At 40.8% G+C, this 25,685-nt stretch overlaps 1 protein-coding gene across 3 annotated transcripts in view; it reads left to right on the top strand.

The window, feature by feature from the left end:
* LOC132851428 (granule associated Rac and RHOG effector protein 1-like) overlaps positions 1-25,685 on the top strand; it is a 50,216-nt gene that overhangs the window by 14,344 nt on the left and 10,187 nt on the right. For all 3 annotated transcript variants that reach the window (XM_060878320.1, XM_060878318.1, XM_060878319.1), the window contains exons 2-7: positions 10,103-11,520; positions 20,410-20,613; positions 22,079-22,219; positions 23,033-23,128; positions 23,242-23,403; positions 24,508-24,666. In XM_060878320.1, coding sequence (XP_060734303.1) covers positions 11,002-11,520; positions 20,410-20,613; positions 22,079-22,219; positions 23,033-23,128; positions 23,242-23,403; positions 24,508-24,666 — 1,281 coding nt within the window. In that variant the 5' untranslated portion in view covers positions 10,103-11,001. The remainder of the gene's footprint in view (positions 1-10,102; positions 11,521-20,409; positions 20,614-22,078; positions 22,220-23,032; positions 23,129-23,241; positions 23,404-24,507; positions 24,667-25,685) is intronic.

Below are 25,685 nucleotides of genomic sequence, written 5' to 3'. Positions count from 1 at the left end.
CATTTGGTCCAGGATTGCGATCTTTTTTCTGTAGCCGAGCGATACCTGTACGTAATTTTACCCTGTGACGAGTTCTGTACCTGTCAGACAGCATTTTTGTGAATGTTTTAAGAAAAATAGACACTCTGGCTGGTAAACGTCTGTGAGGGAGAATAGAAGGTCAGTTTGCGCACAGCAGCGACTCATGAAGCTCTTCAGAGAAGCATCCTTCACCTTAGCATGTGTTCTGTGTGTGTTGGTGCTTCATGCAAAAGCTGTCTTTGTTTAGATTTTGAGCTTCAGGATGTGTTTACAGGGATTTTTCAGAACACACACACACTTGTCACGGATTTCCATGAGGACGTTGACAAACTTTTAGTGAGTTTCCTGCTCACATGATTGCTGAACACACATCAGTCCACACCTGGAACACAGCAGATGTCAGAACGCCCTTGTGCGCTTGGCCTTCGCTTCTCCAGAGTTAGATCTGTTTGTAAAGTTCTCATTTCCGTTATGTTGCTCAAACACTTCATTGTAAAACCTTCGTAAATATTTAGTTTGGCCTGACACGTCTTTCTTCACAGACACGTGAAGTCGGCTCCACATGGTCGGATGAAAGCGCTGCCCTCTTCCACATACACAACCTCATAATCGTATACAGCGTTGTTGTGATTACCGCAAAGGAGAAAGAGAGAAAAAGAAAGCACATGCTTTTCCAGCACAGAAAGCATGCAATCTCCTGCAGAAAAGGAACACGTTTGTCTCTTGTGCCTCTCAGTACTGTGTTTTTTCTCTCCAGATGCATTCAGAGCCTCCTGATTTCACCAAATGACAAAAATATCAAGTTTTCTCGATTCCCGATTTCTCACACAACAGCAGAACTACGCGAGTTTAAAATGTTATAAACTGCTTTTATCATTTCATTATTTTATTTTCATTTAAAGCGAGTTTCTTTTGCCTGGTTTGTGCCGTAGAGGACTAATTTTTGTTAGTAAGCGAATATACACAGATATATATGGTTTGTTGAATTAAGCTCATTTTTCCCCGTTGCGGTGTGTCTGTTTTTGGGACGTTCACCAACACGTCTCACTTTATCTGTAGCTGCGTACTTTGTCCAGATCCCCTTGATTTTGTGTCTCCAAAGCTCCATTGAAACAAACTTCTTCCTCCTCCACAGAGTTACACGAGTCTTTAGAGCGAGTTAGGCTGGTTAGTTGATACTAGATGTTGATACCTGATGCGACTGGTGCGAACACGGTAACGTTATCAGCTTGTACGTTCTTGGACGCTTCCCACTCCCCTTATATCAAAACAGAAGCGTTTAAATACCAAGAGTAAAAATGTTAAAACATCCGGTTTTAAGGTATGAAGCCGTCATGCCTTCTTTTGAACCGTTGGTGTGTCAGACAATTGTATGGTCTGGTCTTTATCAGCAATCAGGTCTGCGCTGAACTCAGAGTTTACGATGACCCATTAGTTCCTCAGGAGCTCTCGGGTGCACTATTATACACTGTTGTAGAAAGGACATTACTTACATTTACATTATTTACTGTATCGTGTCACACAAATGACTGAGAGTTTCCCTTCTGAGCCTGGTTCCTCTCAAGGTTTCTTCCTCATGTCCTCTCAGGGAGTTTTTCCTTTCCGCCGTCGCTCCGGCTTGCTCATTAGGGATAGGGATAAATATATAGTATTTAAAAGTTAATCTTTTTAAAATTTATTTTAAACTTTAATTGTACATATTAATTTATTTTTATCCTTATTTATTTTTATCCTTATTATTATTATTATTATAATTATTATTATTATATTTCTTTTTCTCTCTCTTCTGTTTCCATACTTCTGTAAAGCTGCTTTGAGACAACGGGAAATTGTTAAAAACGCTATACAACTAAATTGAATTATATTTGGTTCATCCAGCCTTCAAACTTGTAAACAGGACGGTTCATCAACTATGCAAATGTGAAGTTTTCTACTCATTGATGATTATTTTTTGTTTTGGTTTGTTTGTTTTTAATGACTCCAATATCCGTGTTGAACACAGTCGACACTTTTACAGTTTCTACTTTATTGCAGAATGTTCTATCATCCTTTTTAACCGGTTGCAGTCACGTTAAATCTCGTGTAATATACAAGCGAGATCCTGTTATATGCAGTTTGTCAAAAATTGCAGATTGTCACGTTACCAAAAAAACAACACACAAAGTCCTCAAACGTCTTTTTGAACGGTGCTGATAGCGGAGACAACTTTTATTAAACAATCTACAAACGTGACCCATCAGATTTGTTTTTTAAAATGGCTTTAAAGTAAACTCTCACACAGGTTTATCCTTTTTGTAGAAAAAAATCATCTTGGTCACAGTGAGTTCAGGCTCAGTTCATAATGTGCTGTTCTAGTCACATTTTGTTCTATCGAGTGAAGACATGGAAAGGGAAAAGTTTTCTGACGTCAAACAGATGGAGTAGAACTGGCATGAAATAAGCAATCTATTTGTTTATTTATTTCCAGTACTAGTTAAAAGGGGGATCTCACGACTTGGGGTGTGTGTGTGTGTGTGTGTTTTAGAGTGTGTTTTTTTTCCTGTTCGGTTTCCAAGGTAATACGTCCTCCTCTCGTCTGCTCTGTTTGCATGTGAAACTTCCCTGCAGAAGCTCAAACATTTTTTGTAGTTCAGACTTGTGGGAATCTTAGGTGATTAGCGAAATGTTAGCTTTGTGTTTTTTTTTTTGTTTGTTTGTTTTTTACGAAATTAAACAAACTGACGTGTGCATTAATTACCGACTTTCCTTTCCTAGCAAGCGTCGATAATCACAGTGCAAAAAAAAAATAAAAAAATGCCGTAAGTGAGGAGGGAATTTATCATCATATCATATGTGAATTTTCTATGATACACAATGTGTGTGAGTTAACTAAAAAATTGCCAGGAAAAAATATTGTTTCTAAAAGTAAAACAAAACAGAACAGAATAAATAATAACCTGTAATAAAAATAATGTGTTAAACTGAAGGGGGAAAATAAATTGAGAGAGAGAGAGAGAGAAAGTGATAATATTGTACACTGTCTGTGTTAAACACCACTAGTTATTTGACCACAGAAGTCAGGGCAGCGTTTCTCAGCAGCCTTGGGGTTTGAAACGTGAGCTTTTGGCTGAAGACCGATGCCTTCTGCAGTCAGGAGGTCACTTTGTCAGTGCATTAGGTGTGTGTAAGTGTGATCAGAGTTATTGAAGGTGTGAATTTTGGTTCCAGACAAAACAATCTGTTTCTATAGTAAGCCTGTGGTCATGAAACATGCAGATTCTCAACTTTTAGTTTGTGAGGAGTTTAAACTTTCTTGACTTTACAGCTAAACCTTTATTTCTGAAGTGAATTTTCTTACGTTTACAGAAGCCCTTATCCATAGAGACTTACATTTTTATCTCATTTTATACAATTAAGCATTTGGGGGTTAAGGGCCTTGCTCAGGGGCCCAGCAGTGGCAGCTAGGTGGACCTGAGGTTTAAACTCACAACCTTCCCATCTGTAATCCAACACCTTAACAAGTGAGCTACAACATCCCTCTTTTGCCACTTGTGCGTTAACTGTGTGTGTGTGTGTGTGTGTGTGTGTGTGTGTGTGTGTGTGTGTGTGTGTGTGTGTGTGTGTGTGTGTGTGTGTGTGTGTGTGTGCTTCACATCAGTAGACGACACAGTTGCTTATTGCCACTTGTGTGACTGCTGAGAACGACCTCTGCCCTCTTCTTACTGGGAATGTCCATAAATACTCACACACAGCTGAACAACTGCTCACACACTTTGTCCAGCACGTTTGGTTTTTAGTTCTCAGCTCATTACTCAGTGAAACTTTTCTTTTGACTTAATAAACGGCACGTTAGCTACATTTCACCGCGTTTATAAAATCAGGGTGAAGTGGATTGTTGGATCGTTTCACTTGGATTTACAGTCATGCTCTCATTCCTGGTGTGTCTGCTTGCCTCATAATCTCGAGTCAGACTGAAAACCACACCTGCAGTTCAGCTGCATACAGTAACATGCAGTATATCGTCTGTTAGTCTGCGTTCCTGATCTCTCATATCGTAGGTCTGTTGGAACAAAATCAAACTATGGATGTATGTGGAGGGTCAGATTACTTTTTTCTCTTATGTATTAATCACCATGGATAATATTGACAGTAGAAAGAAAGTTAAAGTTCCTTAGGACACTTTCATACTGATTAGTCCAAATCAGAGCAGATTTTATGTTTTTGGTTTGCTTTGTGACACAAAAAGGCGAATGAGAGGAAAAATTCATCGGACAAAAACCTGTATGAAAAATTATAGGTCCAGATCCAGCCGTCCAAGCACATAGTAATCAAAGATTCTTCTTCTTTTTCTTCTTCTTCTTCTTCTTCTTCATCTTCTTGTTCGTCTTGTTCTTGTTCGTCGTCTTCTTCTTCGGTTTTGTTGTTGTTCTCCTTCTTGTTCTTCTTGTTCTTCTTCTCCTTCTTCATCTTCTTCTTGTTCTTGTTCATCTTCTTCTTCTTCTTCTTCTTCGTCTTGTTCTTGTTCGTCTTCTTCGTTTTGTTGTTGTTCTCCTTCTTCTTCTTGTCTCAGTCCAACAAACAAAATCTGTTCAGTTACAAGTATCTTTTCTTTCTTTATTTATTTATTCTGCTGACACGATGTTTAATTAAATTTTTTGTAAATAAAGACATCGTATCATGGAAACATCTTCACTTATCGTAATATGATATTTCATGATATTCAGGTGATATTTATATTGTACTTTAACAATGGACACGATTTAATAAATTTAATTTATTCCATGTGACACAAGACACCGTTGCTGTACTAAATTATTTCTCATTCTGTAACTCTATACTATAACAGGACACGTCGTCCACGTTGACAGTCCATCCACAGCTGTCTTCATGGTGCGCCTGCGGTACCAAGTGCTGTTGTTTAAATAGACCACATTAATCCGCACTCACGGTGACTCCGAGTCGGTTGTGTAAAACTTTTGTAACTTGATATCTGACACCGTGTGAGAGACCCTAAGCTCCATCCGTCATGTTGTAGCTGTGACTGTGTAAATGGGGAAGACTCCCAGACGGACCGCGAGGTAAAACATTCCTCTGCTTCATTAGCATCAGATGTCCAGGACTGTGAGAGCCAAAGCAGCTCCTTTCTCTCTCTCTCTCTCTCTCTCTCTCTCTCTCTTTCTCTCTCTCTCTGTCTCTCTCTTTCTCTCTGTCTCTTGCACTCTTTCTCTCTCTCTTGCTCTCTCTCTGTGTCTCTCTCTCTTTCTCTCTGTCTCTCACGTTCTTTTTCTCTCCCTCTCTCTCTATCTGTCTGTCTGTCTCTCTCTTTCTCTCTCTCTCTCTCTCTCTCTCTCTCTCTCCCCCTCTCTGTAAGAATGATTATGTTATTAAACTGAACGAATAATTAGAAACACTTTAGTTGTATTATAGTTTGTGAGCAACGGGGCTTCATTTTTTTCTTTTTGAACCTTTCTAGGCATTTATTTGTAATCTTCTCTGAAGACTTTTTTCCTTTTTTTGTAAAAAGCACACGCATTAAATCATGCCAAGACCAGGCAAGAGATCATGCATCAGAAGGTGATGTCAGTGACTTTGACCATGGTAGGTGTGTCTGTTTGAGGATTATCTCAAATAACTACTGATTACAGTTGTGGTGAGCAGAAAAGCATCTCCGTGTACACAAACAGCAGAAAGCAGGACACTGTAGATGGGTTTCATGTTAGAATGAAGTTAGTTTGCTTGTAGTGCTGAGCTCTGTATGGCGCTCTCGGCGTCACCAACACACACCGTGTAAATCAGGTCTGAGGCATGATGTGAGGCAGAGAGCGATTTGTAACTGGCAACAGTAAGAACACTTGAAGAAACTTGAGCCGGTTTCCTGTCTGAAGGAGCAGCCGGGAGCTCACGTCAGATAGAGAGCTCGCTAAGCTAAACTGGCTCAATTCCAACTCCTCCGTCTTTGTCTCCGTCTCTGTATGCAGTTCTCTCAACATCTACTACTTAGATTTCCATACCTCAGCTTTTTTCTGACGATTTGCACCATGATGAAATCCTGCAGATTTTAATGCATCAGACCTAAAGATGTCCACATGAATTCTCATGCAGTGAACACTGCAGTGTTCATCACAAGTCATTGTTAATACAATTCACAATCAGGGATTATACAGTGTTAGAGGTGCCATCGAGCGGGGAGGAGAGACACAGATCCATAGTGATACATACGGTGATTTAGTTATCTGTCTTTAGCTTTTTGGCCTCTCATATTCTCTCTCTCTCTCTCTATCTCGCTCTCACATTCTCTTTCCTGTCTTCTCCTGACTCTCTATCTCTATTTTGAAAGCTAACATGATTTGTGTTGCTAATCAGTTCTTCCTGCATTGATGCAGAATTTTTCCAGCTTCATGATGCATTGTAAATATTATTATTTCCCCCCATTGTTGCCCAGTGTAATCTATTTTAATTGAATAAGTAAATAAGTATGGAGTGAGAGTTTTCCAGCATTTAGCTCATGTTGTTTTGATCACATCTTTTTCACCACTTCCCCTCGCTCCGTCTCTCTCGGAGCGGTTTGTTTGTTTGGGTGCTGGCACTAATTCTCTCCGCACCGTGACAAAGAAAGTGCAGCTATTCACATCGATATCGATTCCGCTATCGTATTTTAAACGCTCCAGCTCTTGTATACGCACCTACTCGAGTGACCACAAAGATACTGTGTGGTCAGATACTCACTCCTCAGTTGATTCCGTTTGATTCTCAGTATATTTTGACTCCTTATTTAAATCATAAGCAAAGCATTTTAGTCTGAATAAAAACGTAGTCTTAATAAACACAGTGGTTTAATATTACAAATATAATGTACTGAAGGTTCAGAATATCTTTTTAAAAATAAATACATCCATTTATAAATTCTTTTAAAAAATGTCTTTCCCGAAGTAGAGCTCCAAAGTCGGCTCAAATGGCCGCTTTCGGTGGCCTTTGGTGGTATTTATAAGCTACTGAAGAGCTCTTTGTTAACTGTTATAACATGCTTGTAATGAATAATGCGTGGTGATCACATGACCAGCGTTTGCACTATATATTTTTACTCTATGGTTTGTTCAAACAATGCAACCACATTGCATGCCAAATTAATAGCACATTTCCATGATGCAGATCACACTTTTTTTTTTTTTTGTATGAATTGCATCACGTTGTATCTTTAAACCTACATTAATCATTATTCGTGGTGTGATTTCTAACTTGGAGCAGATTTTCCGTACATGTTCACTGCTTTGACACATAAATGCTGCTGCTTTGGCCCTATTTAGTTGAGTAATCGGTTCGTGTCCTCATTCTCTTTAATTCTGTAACATTTTTCACTGTCCTGAGACCTTTGGCATGCATGAGCAATCATCATGAGACTTCACTGTTCCTCCACATGCACTTCTGAGTTTCTCAATCGAATCTTTTTCTTCAGAAGAATCCAAGTTGGGCCTGGATAGATAGATAGTTGGATAGATAGATAGATGGATAGATAGATGGATAGATAGATAGATAGGTGGATAGATAGATAGTGGATAGATAGATGGATGGACGTTTATGCTTCAGGTCATCTTACAGAGTTTTATAAGACTCTTTTGCAGGGCCTGTTGCCACACTCTGAGTAGATGTTAATCCATCAGAAACTTTGTTTAACGGCCTTTAAATCGAACCCCATCATTCACTTTCTCCCTCCGTCCTTAGAAAGAGGTGAGGTGGTGGGGAAGTTTGCTTTTGAGGAGGGAGAGAAGTTCACAAAAGAGCCTCTCGACATGTAGCCGAGGTGACATAATGGCCAGGCCGAGTAAACATACAAAACTATTTGCACTGGTGCTGGAAGCAGGATTGCTCTTTGTCGTCACCTCCGCCCTAAACACACACACACACACACACATACACACACACACACACACACAAATGCAGACAAGCTGTGGAAAGCCACGGGACCTCCAACACATGACAAAACTTTTCAGTGTTTATTTAGTACGATTTTATGTCTGTTTCCATTTGTTGCACTTTCTCTCTCTCACACACACGTACACACACACGTACACACACACAGACACACACACGTACACACACACGTACACACACACAGACACACACACGTACACACTCTTTGAAAGGAAGCAAGGTTTGGAAATCGGTGGAACAAACTGTGGCATACAGGAATGTAAGAGCAATGTAACTGCGATGACTGGAGCGGAGGGGCGAAGGCAACCAGACGCATCCTCAGGAAAAGAGTGTATTTTTCTTTCCTTCTGTTTCTCTCTCAAGCTTCATTTCCATCCAACACCAGCGATTCACACAGAGCCATGTGCATCACATCATAACACACCCAGCAGTGACTTTTCTGACCAGGGGTTTGGTATCAGTTTTTCCATAACGGTAGCAGTGAAGTAAAAACAAAAACATATTAAGAAATGAAATGGTTTCTTTTCCACTGAGGTGTCCGTCTGTCCTGTGGGAACTTTGTGCAGCAGGACGTATTAATAATTATTGACTTTTTACTATATGTAGATTTACCACAGTTTGTGTTCTCTCACTATGGAACATGCTCGTTTATATCTTTGTCTCTATGAAAAGCAACCGAACCTAACGAGCTTTCTGTGATCATTTTACATCATTGGGAAATCCTATCCATTACATCCTGTGGCTGAGGCTTGGTGCTTTATTTTTAGTGTAAATACACTCCAGGAAGCTTTCACTCCTTTTCTGTCATCACTAACGCAAAAGCAAAGAACAATAAAATATAGACCTTATGTTATGGTCATGTGGCTTACGAATGGTGCACCGTTTGCGTCCATGACCATCACCTCACCTACAGCCTGAAACTGAGCATAAACTGTGAATAAAGTATATATATATGGGAAGATATGGACATCTGGTTGTGACTTGTACTTGTGCAAAACAATCATAATCCTGCAGCTACGTTACTTAGCAAATATACAAAAAAAACAAAAGTCTTATCTCATACAAATAGCGGGCAGGAAGAACTGCAATCAAGCATGCTCATTAGAATATTAGGCCACGCCCAAATACTTTGGACAGGAACATGAAAAGTTAGCGTGCTCATTAGAATATTAGGCCACGCCCAAATACTTTGGACAGGAAGATTTCACGGATTTCTTTTTCATCTAGTTTGCATTTTATTCATATTTCATCCTTTGAATCCTTGTCATTTTAAGTACTATAATATGTACAAAAAGAGAAAAATCTAAAAAGTTTCCCAGGGATTTAGGAAACTGCTGCGTGCGAGCCATAAAACCGATCACTTTCAGATATTATACTTGAACGTTTCTGGAGATGAGGATAAAGTACAGCTGGAACATTTTGTGCTGTACCGCTGCACAATGGATAAAGCACATTTCGTATTTCGTATATAGGAAGCAGGAGGCACTGGGATTTTACTGAGATTTCAGAGTGCTAGCTGAGTGTCGTGAGAACCACTGCTGGATCTTTCACCTCACGAGCTCAGCCGCGTGCTCGAATCATTTCCCGTCTCCGTTTCGGATAAAAGTGTCTGCCACGTGAATAAATGTAAACGTCACCTTTCCATTTCCATGTATGCAAATTCGGCGTTGGTGCTTAGCTCTGTGGCGAGGTTGTAAGAGCGGCAGTGGTGGAAATGGTTTGAATGGCGGTATTGATTCTCCAAGTACAGATCTCCAGTGTCTCTGAACAATGGGACACTTTGGCTCGGTCTCCGAGTGGCTCCACGTCCTGACATGTCGTGTGTCATATGTGGGTTTCTGAAGCAATGGGCTGCATCTAGAACAGTCTGCACTAGGATATGACGTCATGCTTCTATGGTTACTCAAGTCTTAGATTCCATTATTTTTCCGAAAATCTATTGCCACATTTGAAATGACCTTTGACCTGAATGGGGTTTTTTTTGGGTTTTTTTTTTGTAATTGATGCTACAATTTGAATGCCAGCATTGCTTTATTAAACTATATCTAATGGTTTATATTACTGGATATCTTTATTATTTATTTCATATATATATATATATAAAATGGCACGCGTCCTGTGATTCTGACCCTTTCTCGCTTTTTGTCTCTTTCTTTCTGTCTCTTTCTTTCAGGAAGTGACCGTGAGGCCTTACGGACACGCCGCGCTTTGTGTCGCTTTCACGGAGAATCCGAAATCTGCTAACACACACACTTCCTTTGAAGATTAACTACCTCTGGGGCATTGGGGAGGAACTCTAGACACGATCTGGATGAGTTTCCCAGCAGCAGCGGCGGCGGCGGCGGCGGTGGTGTGTTATCTCTCTGACAGACTGGATCTGTCAGCCTGCTAGTGTTCAGTCTGCGCCAAGACTCCGTCGTCCTCTAGTCAGACATTTGCTTTTTCACTTTCTTACTGTTGACCAGTGGACGGTTACTATTCTCATAACCATACTGTGGAATTTTTTTTCTTTTTCTTTTTTTTTCAGACACCTTTTTAGAAATTTTCTATTTTTTATTAGAGCTCTATATACACACAAAAACACGTATACAATAAAACGCTATAAGGATTTTTTTTTCACCTCCGTATGAAGGATATATTATTATGCACTTTCGGGATATTTTTCAGGCTTTATGGTTACTTGTGGTGTGAATATAAAGAGATTTTATCTTTATAATATAGTGGCAACACGTCGATCCTCCGTATATAAATATTTTTTGTTCGTTATTGTTGTTTTTTTCCCACCACGTCGTACGCTTCAGCAGAGCTGCACATCTCTTTCAGGCGGCAAACTCACATGATTGTGTTTCTGTTTCAATTTCATCGCCTCACCGCTACAATAAGGAATACTGACATGACTCTCTGGCTCATGGAGCATTTAAGCTATCAATTTACTTGAAAGAAAAATACGTTTCCAAGTTTGTACATCTGGGCAGAAATCCTTTTTTAATTCCAATTTAAAATATAAAAAAGGCAAACCGAGTCTTCGCCAAGCCTGTGGTGGGAAAGGGCACTTGGCCGTGTCCACTACTTATGTATTGTTGCAGCGCGCAAGAAAGTAAAATGGACTATAAGCGACGCTTCTTGCTTGGCGGGTCCAAGCAGAAAGCGCAGCAGCAGCACCAGCACCAGCAATACCCGCTGCCCGAGCTGAGCCAAGCCCTTAGTGCCCCGCTTGGAACCTCCTGCTCCACCCCAACCCCGCTAGCACCGGTAGGCTCCACTCTTTCTGCTTGCCATGAAGTTTCAGGCACGGGCAACACCACAACCGCAATTGCTGACATCCAACAAGGGATCTCTAAGTACCTGGACGCCCTGAACGTCTTCTGTCGTGCCAGCGCCTTCTTGACGGACCTCTTTGGGAGCGTGTTTCGTAACTCGCGCTACTCCAAAGCTGCCATGCAGCTCAAGGACGTGCAGGAGCATGTGATGGAGGCGGCCGGCCGCCTCACGGCCGCCATCAAGCCCGAGATCGCCAAGATGCTGATGGAGCTCAGTGCCGGTGCTGCCAACTTCAAAGATCAGAATGACTTCAGCCTTCAAGACGTTGAGGTACATTGCAGGAACTTTATTTGTTGGGTGTTGATTAAATTATAATCAGACTGCATGCTAATGTTTGTAACGTGTTCGGTCACTCTAAAATCACATTGAGTTTACATCGGGTTGCATTAACCGTTACAGATCCACATTTAAACACTTAATGTAAAACTCCCTCGTCATTAAGTTATGCGTCGCTGGCAGAAAAGATGAATCATCTTTGACGTGTTGATTTGGCCACTTCTTGAAAGTATAGCTTACTTCTTAGATTATTTGCTGAGTAAACATGCTGACTCTAGTGATCAGGGAAGTTCTGCTTGATGTTTTGTAAGTGAAACGTGTGGGAGAGCTGTTCCCTTTTATTACCATGCTGAAGAACGGTGTCTCTGTTTAAAATCGCAATCTAGATACTTTAAAGAATAAGTATCGCAGAAATTTGTTGTGTGTCCTCGTACATTGTTATTGCGATCTCTTTCCTATTGGTATCATGTGACATTTTAATTGAGCTCTGTTGTAAATTCTTCAGCTGTCCCACCAGCTTCCATGTTTTATTTAGTTTCTTGATTAAAAAAAAAAAAAAGGTCTACGTTAAATGACCTAAAGCAGATTTCAAAGGATTGAAGAAGTACTTTAAAGCTTCTTACTTTACAGCACAGACTCACTCTTACGTTCTGTAATTAATGTACACTCTCTCGTCGTTGATTAGTCGTCACGACATTAAAAAAAAAAAACGAGAAAGAAACTAGCGGTTAGTTGAGAAGAAATGCTAGCTACGTGTGAAGAAATAAAATTCGTAGAAAATACAAAACATTTATTTATTTTTTATAATATATCAAGAAAACAAACATCCATTGTAAATGGCACACGGGAGACTTGGGGCATCTGTAATTACATGCAACACCGCATAAAGTTACAACGCATCATTTTTACTTTGTTTACTGCTAACATGGGGAAATCAGTGTGAACTGAAGAGCAGTGTAAACTGGGTCAGAGTTGATTTTGAGTGAACGCAGCACCAAGTTGCAAAGCAGATTTGTCTCTCGTCGTCTGTAAGCACCCTGAGTGGTAGCTACTGAAATGTTTTCAGAGCAGAAAGTTTTTGCTGGCACAGAGGAAGCGTGGAAAAAAATATCGTTCAGTTTGTCCTTCTTTTGGTTATTCAGACTTTTCTACAGACTTTTCTATGAATTCTATGAAGCTTGATCGAACATGACCCTTGGCAGATTTAGATTTTAAATCGTTTTCAGCATGTAGAAAGAAAAAGGAAGGAAAAAAGGAAAAGAAACTTGTGCAAGACTCAAAAATTAGTGGAGAAGTAGATTTCAGAGTCAAAGCCAAGCTCTGTTTCTTTTAATTTCATTCGGTTAAGTTCAAAACACAGGTTCCGTCTGATTTATTGGAAATTCAGTTAAGCTCCTTACAAAAGAATTCTTGTTCAAAATAAGTCATTGGCATTTTTTTGGCAGGTTATTTTTCCTCTTTAGGACAGCGTTATACTCTCCTCGGTCTTGCCGCTCGTTCCTGAGGTTAAGCCGTGTTCGTGTTTTCCCAGAGCCGGATAGACAGAGTTTAGCTCGTCAGCTTGAATGAGTTTAAAACGGTCTTTTATGATGGAAGGAGGACCGTGCCCTGGTGGATTCGGATGTGGTCGGTGCCCAGAGCAGGAAGGCCGCACACCACAATCCGTAAAGCAGGTCATCTTGTGGTGAGGAGTGAAAGCGAGACCTCAGTTAGGGCTGCGTTAGTGCTGCTTACCTTCCTGCTAAATTTGAAATGGAGATTTCTCAATGGAAACTAGACAGTTATTTTTGTTTGTTTGTTTTGTTGTTTGTTTTGCTGTTTTTTTTTTTTGTTTTTTTTTTGATTGCAGATGTTAAAGTAACTTTATAACTGTTGCATGTAGCTTAGATTAATTATAGCATCAGATAAACCTCTGTGTGTGCGCTAATTATTCTTATACCAACAAGTAAATAGAGAAAATCAAGGGTTAATCTGAAGTCAGAAGAAGTGTTGGTTTTTTTTTGTTGGTATTTACCGTATCAGACAGTCTGCTCTGTCTGTAACATGAGCAGTGGTTATATTAATGTGCTTGTTCTGATATGTTATTGTGTCTATAGCAACAGCTCACACAGGAATTTGTACTGCGGACACTCGCCATAATCTAGGACTAATAAAAACAAACAAGTTTTTAAAATGTTTCGTTTTAACCAAGTAAAGAATATAAGAGTCGTGACATGGTGACATTTTCTTATTACAGTCTTGATGATTTGTAAAGTTCCACAGTCTTCAGGATGAGAGGAGTTAATCTCTCTCCAAGTCCCTTTTACAAGAAATCAGGAAGAGGGATGGTGTAAAAGAGAGAGAGAGATTGGGGGGGAGAGAGTGAGAAGAGAGGGTGAGGGAGAGAGAGAGAGTGAGAAGAGAGGGTGAGAGAGAGTGAGAGATAGGGTGAGGGGGGAAAGAGAGAGTGAGAGAGAGAATGAGGGGAAGGAGAGAGAGCGAGGGAGAGTGAGAGAGAGGATGAGTGGGAGAGCGAGAATAAGGGGGAAAGAGAGAGAGAGAGTGAGGATGAGGGAGGGAGAGAGTGAGAGGATGAGGGAGAGAGAGAGAGGATGAGGCAGAGAGAAAGAGGGGATGGGGTGAGTGAGAGAGAGTAAGGGAAAGAGAGAGGGGGATGAGGGGGTGAGGGAGAGTGAGAGAGAGGATGAGGGGGAGAGAGTGAGGGAAAGAGAGAGAGTGAGGGGAAAGAGAGCGGGGGGGGGGGAATGACGGGGGAAGGGCAGTGGGTGAGCAAGATAGAGAACGAGAGAGAAAGGGTTCAAAATTCTAATTTTTTGTCACATACAAGTCCGATATGCAGTGGAATGCTTTAAGTTTTCACATATTACCCCAGGTTATTATGAGCCTGGGGTCAGAGCGCTGGGTCAGCCATAGTGCGGCACCCCTGGAATCCTACATCATTTCTGATCGTTCCAGAACGTTCACAAACATGGTACAAATGTTAATTTCGGAGAAGTCAAACGAGGTTATTCCTCTCTGAATAATATTTTAAATAAACTGTCGGCTCACACTCTCTCTCTTAAAATGATTTTTATTCATGTTTATTTATGTTTATTTCTGCTTCGTGTGACTCAGCCGCCAAATATGCATGAAAATGCTGTGGTTTAATAGCCTGCTGTCTGCTGTGCTCAGGAGCTAACCACAGGAAACAGAATTCCTGACAGGCAGAAGACACACACACCTTCACACACACACACACACAGTGGACAAGGACGGTGTGGAATTTCTGAGTGTCTTGTTTTTGTTGTTTTTGTTCAAGGGAAGCCTGCGCTCTGTGGGGATCGAGGTGTTGGGTTGCACTAAAGCTGCCGTGCTCTTGGCAGGATCTGAAGTCGGGTTTTCCCCACCTCCCCTGGGATACTCGACACTACTTTTGTCTAAATTAAACACTGCTATTATCTGCAGGGAAGAACAACTAGGAAGTATATAACACCATCTTGCCTGAGTATATGGTGTCTTCTAATAGCTGGGATTTTCCATGCAGAAAACACTTTCCCATCTTGATCAGCACTGTGCAGAAAAATCTCAAATTTGACTATTTTGACAGATTTTTACAAGTAGAGCAAATCTGCAAGCTGTTTAAGCCACAGAGTTACTTCTGATGTGTGTCGTACAAGAGGCAGTGGGTTTCAGAAAGGTTACCAAGCTCTACAGCATGGAGGTGTCTCATTATGATGCACATTCGGTTTAAACATAGTGACACACCAAACGAAAAGTTTTGGTTTGCTGAAGTTAAAAAAGAATTTAATTTATTTATTTAGAAAAACAAACAAACAAAACTACATTTGTAGAGTTTGTTGTGACTAGGGTTGGGAACCGAGATCCGGTTCTTATTCAGAACCGGTTCTGTTTTTTAACAGAAACCGGAACCGCGCGGAATTTTCAAGTTTCGGTTCCAAACCCGGTTCCGATGCGATGACGGGCAAAGCGCTGGGAGCGGTCACTTTAAATAGCCATGTCCTACCTCATGAATATTCATTGTTTACACTGTTTACAGTCACGCAACCAAATTAACGCAGCTTACCACAGAAATCAGTCACTCGCGCTGCTTTGCTGAGGTACGCTTTGTGTTAAACATGTCTAAAAAAAGTTTAAAGTGTGGATTCATTTCCAAAGCTACAACAATGAAGCAATTCTACCCCCTCTGAGATGGTTTTCTCCACAGCTGGAGATACAATAAGCCAGGAAAGGTCTCATCTTCTCCCAGAGAAAGCAGACATGTTCATTTTTCTTCAGAAAAATTGCTAACTGTTTTGCTAAGTTGTAATTCTGGATGTTAAATTTGATGTTGGATTTATTTAAATTTAAATTGGTATGAATTGAAATGCTCTGTTTAAAATATTTAAAGAGTGATTAATAAACACAAATGGAATTGTTTAAGTATTGTGCATTATTATAAAAAATTATTTTTCGGAACCGGAAAATTTCTTTTGATACCCAACCCTGGTTGTGACAAACTTTGATGTTGGCTTGTCGTAGCATTTCCAAAGGCTGGTATGCTGGGGTGGCAATACTTTTGGAGGCGAGTGGATATGAGCATGTGGCATCACCCGAATATCCGTGACGCAATTCCCCTCATTGTGCTGAGTGTTTTGATATATCTCACGTCCATTTTGTGGTAATTTTTTGTTTTGGGGGCGGGGCTGCTCGTCACGTCACATGACATCATTCGAATACCCATGACGCAGTTCCCCTCATTGTTCTGACTGTTTTGATATGTCAATTGTCAATGTTGTGTAAAGTTTTTTGATTTTGCATATTTTGGGGGCGGGGCTGCAGGAAAAGGCCAATCGGTACAACAATTTAAAACTGGTCCAGAGTATCACCCTAAAGAACCTGGCTGAGTTTGGTGTAGATAGATCGGAAGCTGGCCGAGTTATAAACCTCTAGACTTTATAATGGGCGTGTATGACAAAAAGAGGCCAATTTGAGACCCGATAACTTGAGTACCGGCACAAGTAACAGCAAGAAACTTCAGACCCAGGGACATGTCACATTTTGGTGCATGTGGATCGAAAGCCCTAGGAGGAGTTACTCTTGATAAATTTTTGTCTAAGAAGAATAAGTAAAACAGAATGTTGGCTTCTACACACCATCATAATTATCCTGGTTCCTAATCTGTTTGTCTTGGGTTCTCAGGCATGTAGAAATGTTACAAATGAATCTCTGTCACTGTGCGTTGCTCGTTCTGTCTCTGATGAGCTCTTTACTCATCACTTCCAGTAGAAGAGGCATGGCGTAAATTAGCACTTTCCCCCCTGGTTATGTTTAGAGCAGTTTTAGGTTGATGGTATCCTGAGTCTGTAACCTAGTGAACCAGAGTTAATGTGTAAATCGAGACTTAAAAGCACTTTTGTCCTTTGCTCTGGACAAAATATTATAGCTTATAGCTATTAGATTCAGTGAATGGGGCGTGGCTTATGGTTGTCTGTTTCAGTGAAGGAGGCGTGGCTTATAGCTGTCCGTTTCAGTTAGAGCTGGGCGATATGTCCTCTAAATTGCATCCCCGATTTTTTGAGACAAAATGCGATTTTCGATTTTAAAACAATTATATATATTTAAAAAACACCTCCCATTCAACAACGTGGTTTGAGATGCTGGAATAAATTGTCGTGCTGCTTCCGTTAATTGCCAAAAACTTCAGACAAATTTAGCTTGTTCAACGTCTGAAGTTGCAAACCCGAACCATTTCCATACGACTGAAGAAACTGCGCCTCTCTTGGACACAAGCGCTTTGGTTTCGTCAGAGCACTCTGCCATTTTGTATTTTGCATTACCCAGGGTCACTTTCAGTGAAGGAGGCGTGGCTTATAGCTGTCAGTTTCAGTGAAGAAGGCGTGGATTATAGCCGTCAGTTTCAGTGAAGGAGGCGTGGCTTATAGCTGTCAGTTTCAGTGAAGGAGTTGTGGCTTATAGCTGTCAGTTCTAGTAAAGGAGGTGTGGCTTATAGAGGTCAGTTCCAGTGAGGAGGCGTGGTTTATTCTGTTTTTGTGGAGGTTTTGGTGGATGACATGTGGCCTTCGTTTCCACATCACTGATCCTTCATTGAAGGCGTGACATTTTCCTGCCTCTACAGTTTAACAGTGTACCTTTTTTTTTTTTTTTTTACTAATCAGATAAAGGCCAAGTGTTTCAAAGCCTTTAATACACATCATATTAGCGTTCCTCATCCAGTGATGCAGTGAAGGTTTTGTTTGTGTTTGTTACTGGCAGCTCATTATTGACCTTTCCTCTGAAATCTGCTAGATTTTCCAGGCTCTGAATATATAAGACTAAACTAAGCCAGTCTGGGTCCATTATTCGAGCTCCGTTCTTGGGGTCATGCTCTGTGTGCTACTGAAGCTAGTGCAGCTGTTTTTCCTGTCGGCTGCTACGAGGGGGAGGGGGCAAATATTTCTGCTTTTTACAACTCAGCCTGCAGGTATTTTCAGCATGCACCTGTGGAAAAAAAAAAAAACACCCGGGCCTCATTTGGTGAAGAGGGGATGCGGCGTCATGTTGTTTTGTGTCTTCTCTTCCACACTGCTTAGTGGAAAGTAAAATGTCAGTGTGTTTTTGTCTCGCTCTTTATTTATACTTGTGAATCACTCAGCACAAACTTCTCTGCTTGTAGTGTGTTGCAGGGCGGTGGAACACTAGAGTCAATTATAGAGGAAATCTGAGATGTTTGGGAGCAAAGTGATGCGTCACATGATCCGCTAACACATGGAGCTGCTGGCTGAATCGAGGCTTATCTCAAATACTGTGTGTTCAGTCGTAGTGTTTTACGCTCTGTCCTTGGCCTTCTCGGTAGGATGGATGGAAGGGAAGCAGAGATTCCCTATTAAGGCAGAATATCTTAAGCGCCTGAGGTCTGCATGAGAAGTCTAACAGAGTGCTGTTAACATTCAGAGTGTAGTTCAGGAGCAGCAGTTCTCAGGATATATGGTACATTGCTGCAACGTTTTACCCCGATGATGTCCGAGTTGTACAGATATAGCAGTTAGTGCTCTCCTCTAAGTACATGCATCTGTTCTGGGAAGTTTAAAAAACAGCTTTGAAAGATTTTATTATTCTTTAGTACTTCCACCATTCCTAGGGGTTTGGGTTAGGGTTAAAGGGGGTAGCCTGGATACCTAGGACAAGCCCCTAGGAATGGTGGAAGTACTAAAGAATAATAAAATGCAGGTGCATTCTAGTGGTTGAAAGTCAGCGTTAGGAAGTTAGAAGCAGCCTAATAGTTATCATCAAACTGTTTTCTCCAGAGCAAATGTTCAAATGTCTTCCTGAGATCCTGAAAAGGTTCTTGCGTTGACAAACATCTAAATTTAGCTCTACTGAACATTGACATCACAGTTACAGAGACACTGGAACACACACAAAAACATTCATCATTCTGATCCCAAATATCCGTTCTTTTAATTCAGCTTGTACGTGTGAGTGTAATTTCTTTATTTCAAGTATCCATTCATATAAAATGGCAACAAAAATGTCAATACATGAGTCTAAGTTTACAGTAGTACCGTAGCAGTAGCGGTTACATTATGTTTTTTCTTAAACCTTTGTGTGTATTTCCGTTGTCGGACAGCGCGGTCGTACGTTAGGTCATGGTGGTAGCTCTCAGCTTTGGGGTCCAGGGTTTGATCTTGAGCTGTTCCTTCCTTTCTGTTTCCCCTCTCATACTAGAAATATGCCTCGTAGCTTGTTTTTGGCTGCGTGTGTGTGAGATGCTCTTTGGCACACTGTCCTGCTTGTTTTCAGGATAAGTGTTGGATCCACCATGACTCTGAATCGAGGACAATTACTGAATAATTCAATTTGTCTCGCGCTTCTGTATGCTGGTGTGTTGCTGTGTCGAGGTGTGAACAATCTGAATGAGCAGGCATTCATCTCTCCGCCGGGAAAAAAAAAAAATCCCCACATCATATGATATCTGTCTAAATAATAAGGACATGGGTAATTCCTAACCAGATTTTCATCAAAGACCTTTTTCATGTGGTTGCGGTGTTTTATTTTTCACTAAAGCTATCAGATGTCGAGAGATTTCGACACACTGAATTAAAGAGCCGAGTGTGCTGTTAGTTTGTCTGATTTTAATATAACAGGTAATGGGGAACAGGCTCGAGTGTGCGTCTGTGAAAACGAGCCAGAATCTTTCATAATGTAGGACAAATGAATTGTGGCAAGAGTCCGATTACCTGTAACAGAAAATATAACAGCTCACATAGCAGTTATTAGTGGTCTCTTGGACTGAAATCTCATCCAATACACTTTCTGTACCTTTTAGATATATTTCGTTTAGTGGTTTTATTTATCGTATTTTTGTTATATGTTATCTAATGTGCACTAATGCAGCATATTTTAATCAATGCAAACTTTATTTTTGGCTTAATTGACCAAATCTAACACCTCAGTACATATTCCTTTCAGTCACTATAAAGCCGCTATAAACATCAAGTCTGTAAATATCACTACGTAGTTTTCAAGTACCCCGACCTTTCCTTATTTTTTTGCTTTATCGATGCGCTAAAGGTAGCCGATCCAGGTGATGAGCGTTCTTTACACTAGATCAATAGCTGCAGTGAGTTGGGAGTCGGAATTGTCGTGATGTGAAGAAAGCAGAGCTCTTGAAGCATGATTGTACACATACACAGTTACTTTTATACTCGATCTTGTCTTCTAGAGAATCGTTAGACGCTAAACACTGTTGTTCATTTTCAGCACGTAATGTTCATTTTCAAAGGAGGTTTTATTTCGTTCAGAATCCGATCCACGAATAGAGCTGAGCAGATTCAGTGACGCTCTTAAACACAAAGCTACAATTGCTTCACCTGGTTCTTTTGTTGTTTTTCTTTCTCCTCTCAGGTACTGGGCCGCTGTTTTCTGACTGTGATGCAAGTTCATTTCCAGTTCCTGTCTCAGGCTCTGCAGAAAGTTCAGCCGGTGGCACAGTCGTGCCTGGCCGAGGCGCTGGCACAGATGCAGGAGCGCTGCACAGGGGCTCGCAGTCAGCCTGGAGCTCTCGGCGAGCTGGACGAGGCGGCACGGTCGTGGAAAGGTGCAGCAGAGGTACGCAGTGCATACACTTTGTCAGTTACTGCCAAGACACATACAGACACAGGCAGCGCAACACTGCTGAAATCATCTTGCGTAATAACTCCTCGATTCTCATCTGAAAACGTTTAACATGCATAAAAGACGGATAATCGCTGGCAGCGGACCTGAACCGTTGGCTTTCATCAGAATTAACATTTGTTACTGATAAATTCAGAAAGCCCACAAGTTTTAAGAGTCAGGATTGTTGTGGACTTATTCGTATTCTTGAATAGAGTTAAGACCGTTTTTTGTTTCGTTTAGTTTTCAGGCCAGGGGATTAGTTACTTTAGACCTCAGGACAGCTTACAGAACTGGCAGAACTCACTAGACCTAGCTGTATCTAAGCTTATTCACAGATATACAGATATTTGTAAGCTGGAGACGCCATCATGCTTGATTTAAATGCATCATTGATTCAGAATATTTTCATCTGTTGTCCCAAACCTTATTCAGTAGTCCATAAAGATAGCAACACTGGGCATGTGGTCTGGTTGGGAGGGATGTTATTCTCTCACCCTCAGTCACGGTGTCATTAGCCAATCAGGTGCATCCTCAAGCTCGTGTGTGACAAGGATGTCAGATTGCACTTTTCTCTGTCTCTTTAGCTGCACTGTACTGTAACATGAGCAGCGGTTGTCTCACCCTCCCTGGTTCCAGGCTGTGTCATCTGATAGTGGGTGGGGACTGGAAAAAAATATGGGAGTCTATGAGGGGAAAAACAACCTGGAATTTGCCTTTTAGGATCCATTTGTTTGTCTGATCAGAGGTGCTTTGTTAGAGCTACATTTCATTTCAGTCCCTACTAAAGGCCAACTGACATTCCATATAGTCCAGAAAATAATCAAAATATTGGTTTGTGTCCATTTATTTCCAGCAGTATAAATTATGACCGCAAGATCAGCTCACCTTTGCTCATGTAAGCATAATAATACAGATATGAAAAAACAGCTGTTTCTAATGAAACTTTTACGCTCGGGCGAGCCATCGTTGTGTCAGAGAAAAGGAGGTTTTTGCTGATTAATCTTCATGGAGCTCTTTTGCCCTTTCAGAGAACTGGTGAAGTGTGACCCGTAGCTGACATGACTTCAATTAGAAATGTCATTGGGTGTTATTGGATTTGGAGCTGGTAGTCAAGGCACACTGCGCACTCCCTAAGATTAACCGTACTACAGACGATAATGTCGATTAATAATTGTATTAGTTCTGCAGGTCCATCCTTGTCTGAAGTGTGATGTCGTGATTGTTTTTTAATTGATTTTGAGTAGTATTTAAAGCAGTTAACTATGAATCTGCTGAGTATTGAACTGCAAATTGGGATCTTGGCAAGTAATGAAAGTCAAGGTGGCATAGCTGAATGAAATGATGCTAATTTGCCCACATTTGGCCCTCTGATATTCTATTTCACTGTGTGTGTGTGTTTTTTTTGTTTGTTCTTCAGGCAACGGCGCGTCTTCGAGAGCGAGGCCGTGACGGCTGTCTGGCTGGTTTTCAGGTGCAGCAGCTCTTCTGCTCCCACAGCCCTTCTCTCCCTGACCAGCAGCTCAAAGAGCTCAACCTGAAGATAAACAGCGCTCTGCAGGTCCGACCTCCAGCAACAGCTCGTTTGTTTGGTTTTTAAGAATTAAATGCTGACACACAGTTAACCCTTTAGACACAGTTATAGCAAGTGATGCACCTTGGCTATGTTATGGAGAAACCTGCTTTAAGACACTTTCTCTGAGGTCAAGGTCACTGAGTACCAGGTAAAAGAGCAAAACTCTCAGAACCTTTTGTGTAGGTTCTCTGTTGGAGATAGCATCATACATCACTAACGCTGATCGATATGCGTGAACTTGGCCACAATAAAAATAAAAAACAGCATAGAGAACACAACTGTCACACTTTCAGACTTTTTTTTTCTCCTGAATTGTGATTTCTGCCTGTTGGATTATATAATCTTTTATTCTGAAACGATTTAAAAACAGGATAGTTTTAGCACGCTAGCTAAAACACGAACACACTTAGGTTTAACAGACAACTGGGTAAAGGTACAAATTCCACAATACAAATTGTTTATCCACAATACCTTGTCTGATTAGAAAGCCTATTTTCCACTTATAGCATAATCTCATACTCTTATTCTTTCTTTATTCTGATTGGCTGTTGACGTCTTCCTGTCACTTTGTAAGCTGACTTTATTCTTTGCCTAAAGCCAACGCAGCAGATGATCCATATGTACAAATATTTACAAAATCGTCACAGCACTGATTTTGCTTTACTGCTACAGGGAGGTCATGGTGACTCGAAACAGCGCAGGAACATCAGAGTTTACGAGGCTTTTGCTTGTGTTTTTTCTTTTTATTTCTTCACGAAAAAAATACTCACAGATGCTTTAAATTGTGTCTGCACGCAGGCATACAGATCTGCGCTGGACTCTCTGGGTCACTGTGAGTACGCTCTCAAAGGAGGCTTTCACCTGAAACCCAAAGCTATAGAAGCTGCCTTACAGGTATGAACTATTGAGTTGATGTGTGTTTAACTGCATGTGTATGTGAGTGTGTTGATACTTTCTTTAACTGTTTAGGTTTATATATGAGTGAAAATGTGTGTGTGTGTGTGTAGGGTTGCTGTAGTGAGGCTGAGGCTCTGCAGGCAGGCAGAATGCAGACCACATCTCAGCCACTCCAGTGCGAACTACCCACAATCCCCCTGCAAATCGGCTCACACTTCCTCAAAGGAGTCTCCTTCAACGAGTCGGCCGCCGACAACCTCAAACTCAAAACGGTACACACACTTCACATGTTCTCTTCTCATTTCTCAAGTCCTGAACTCTGCATATAGAGAATATAATAGATCTGGTACTCACCCTCTAACGATCTCAAATGATCATGATTTTAAACGACTTCGGTCATCCCTCCTTACGCTTACCTGGATCGGATCCAAGCACTTTAAATCAGAAAAAGAAGACGGAAACCCGAGCAGTCGCACTGCGATCCCGTCCTGTCCCGGCTTCGACTCTTACAAATTCCTACAAGTGTTTTCCTGAGTGCAGACGTCCCCTGGAGCAATAATCCCAAAAAAAAGAGTTTTTCCATTCTCTCTTTCCTTGTCTTCTGATGCACTGTGTTAGTTTTCCCAAGCAGATTCTTTCAAAGTGAGGTTTTAGCTAACCAGTTAATTATTTTATTTAGTTTTTTTTAAGATAAAACCTGCTTTTGCTTTTATCTTGCACCGTAGTTAACAAATATGGGAAACTACTTATAATATAATCTTGCATGTTTAAATCAAAAACAGTTTGCATTCAAGGAAACATCCCGGATAAAAAACTATTTTTTTGTATTCCGATTAATTACTTTTCACTTTAAATTAGTTCAGAAAAGAAAGAAATTGCATTCAACGAGAGCTTCTTAGTTTTTTGCAAATGTATTCACAGTGACGTGCTGATTCTTGAATCTCGGTTAATTGTTTTTAATCATATAATCTGATAGATTCCTGTGATTTTACATGCGGTTTACACTCTCAAGTGTAAATCGTCTTTGTCTGTCTGATACACACAGAAATTTATTGAAAAGCTCGTTACAAATAAAACACTTTTTACTGCATAAGAGGAAAGTTAGTGTGTGTGTGTGTGTTTATAGCTGATACACCGCAGTGTATCGAGGCAAAGAATATATATATATTTTTTCGTTTTTAATCAATATTTTTTTGTGGTTTGCATTTTCAACTTTTTATTAACATAAACACTGAAAAAACTGTTAAAACATTGTAATGCTAAACATGAGGATCTTCTTAACTTGCAGAAACTTTACCAGTGCCTTTGAACGCATCATAAGAGTGTATAAAGTTCCATGACAGTTTAAGTTACCTGACTTTTTTTCTTCGTTCTAGCACACCATGTTACAGCTCTTTAAGGAGGCTTCGGGGCAGAACGGCGTGTCGTCTCGTGATGACTCACCTGTGACTGAGGTGTTGAACCTGGTGTGTCCCTCCACCTGGAGGGGGGCCTGCAAAACTGCCGTACAGCTGCTGTTCGGACAGGCTGGACTGGTGAGAGGAGAGCGCTACCACTTGTATCACACTTATTTATACTGATGAAGTCCAAACCTACAGCTGAGTAGATGAAGGTTGACTGGTTCTTTGGCAGTCCACGGAGTCCCCACGCCCCTTATATATTATATATATTTTGAGATGCGTAGTGGTTAAGGTGTTGGGCCATCGATAAAAAGGTCGTGAGTTTGAATCCCGGGTCCACCAAGCGCCCACTGATGAGCCTCTGTGCAAGGCGCATAACCCTTAATTGCTCAGTTGTATAGAATTGATATGAAAATGTAAGTCGCTCTCGATAAGGGCCTCTGCCATATGCTGTAAATGTAAATCATTCTGTGTAAATGTACACCCACAAATCCATTTTTCTTCACTGTATCATCTTCAGCTATGTAAATGGGCGAATAAGATATAGTTTATATCTTATTGTAAAGATTTATTATATTTGGGTTTGAGCACTGATCTAAATATTTACAGCTCCAGAGATTGCAGGTAGTGTTCACATAGAACACGACTGTCTGATAACACACACTCACACACACACACTGCTCTTTTTATTGCAAGAGTTTATTTCTATTACTACTATATTTATAAATCCAAGATCCATTGTGTGCGTCTGTGACCCTCCTTCATATTAATAATAGCTCGATAGCATAGAAATTATATTTACAGTTTTTTGTGGCCTCTTGAATATAAAAAGTTTATTTAAGAAATCACTCAAATTACCAAGTTATCTTTCTAAAAGCTCTAATCAGGTTTCCTGCTGGATGTGTGTGCACGCACGCGCGCGTGTGTGTGTGAGCGAGCACCTCAGGGAGTCAGGGTCATTTGGGTTCTGAGGATACACCTGCTCTATATATAACAATACAGCACTTCCTGTCCGACAGGAAACGCAGCTCCCTCCCGCAGCACTCTGTCTCTTTCAAAGAACTCACTACATGCGTCAGAGAACATTCTCCTAGAGAGAAAGGCAGCGCTTTGACTGATGTACCTCAGTGAAGCCCAGCCTCGTGTTTGGCTTT

The sequence above is a fragment of the Tachysurus vachellii genome, chromosome 9 (genome assembly GCF_030014155.1).
Source record: "Tachysurus vachellii isolate PV-2020 chromosome 9, HZAU_Pvac_v1, whole genome shotgun sequence".
Taxonomy (NCBI): Eukaryota; Metazoa; Chordata; class Actinopteri; order Siluriformes; family Bagridae; genus Tachysurus; species Tachysurus vachellii.
Note: the sequence above shows the minus strand (reverse complement) of the source record. Positions and strands in the feature narration are given on the sequence as shown.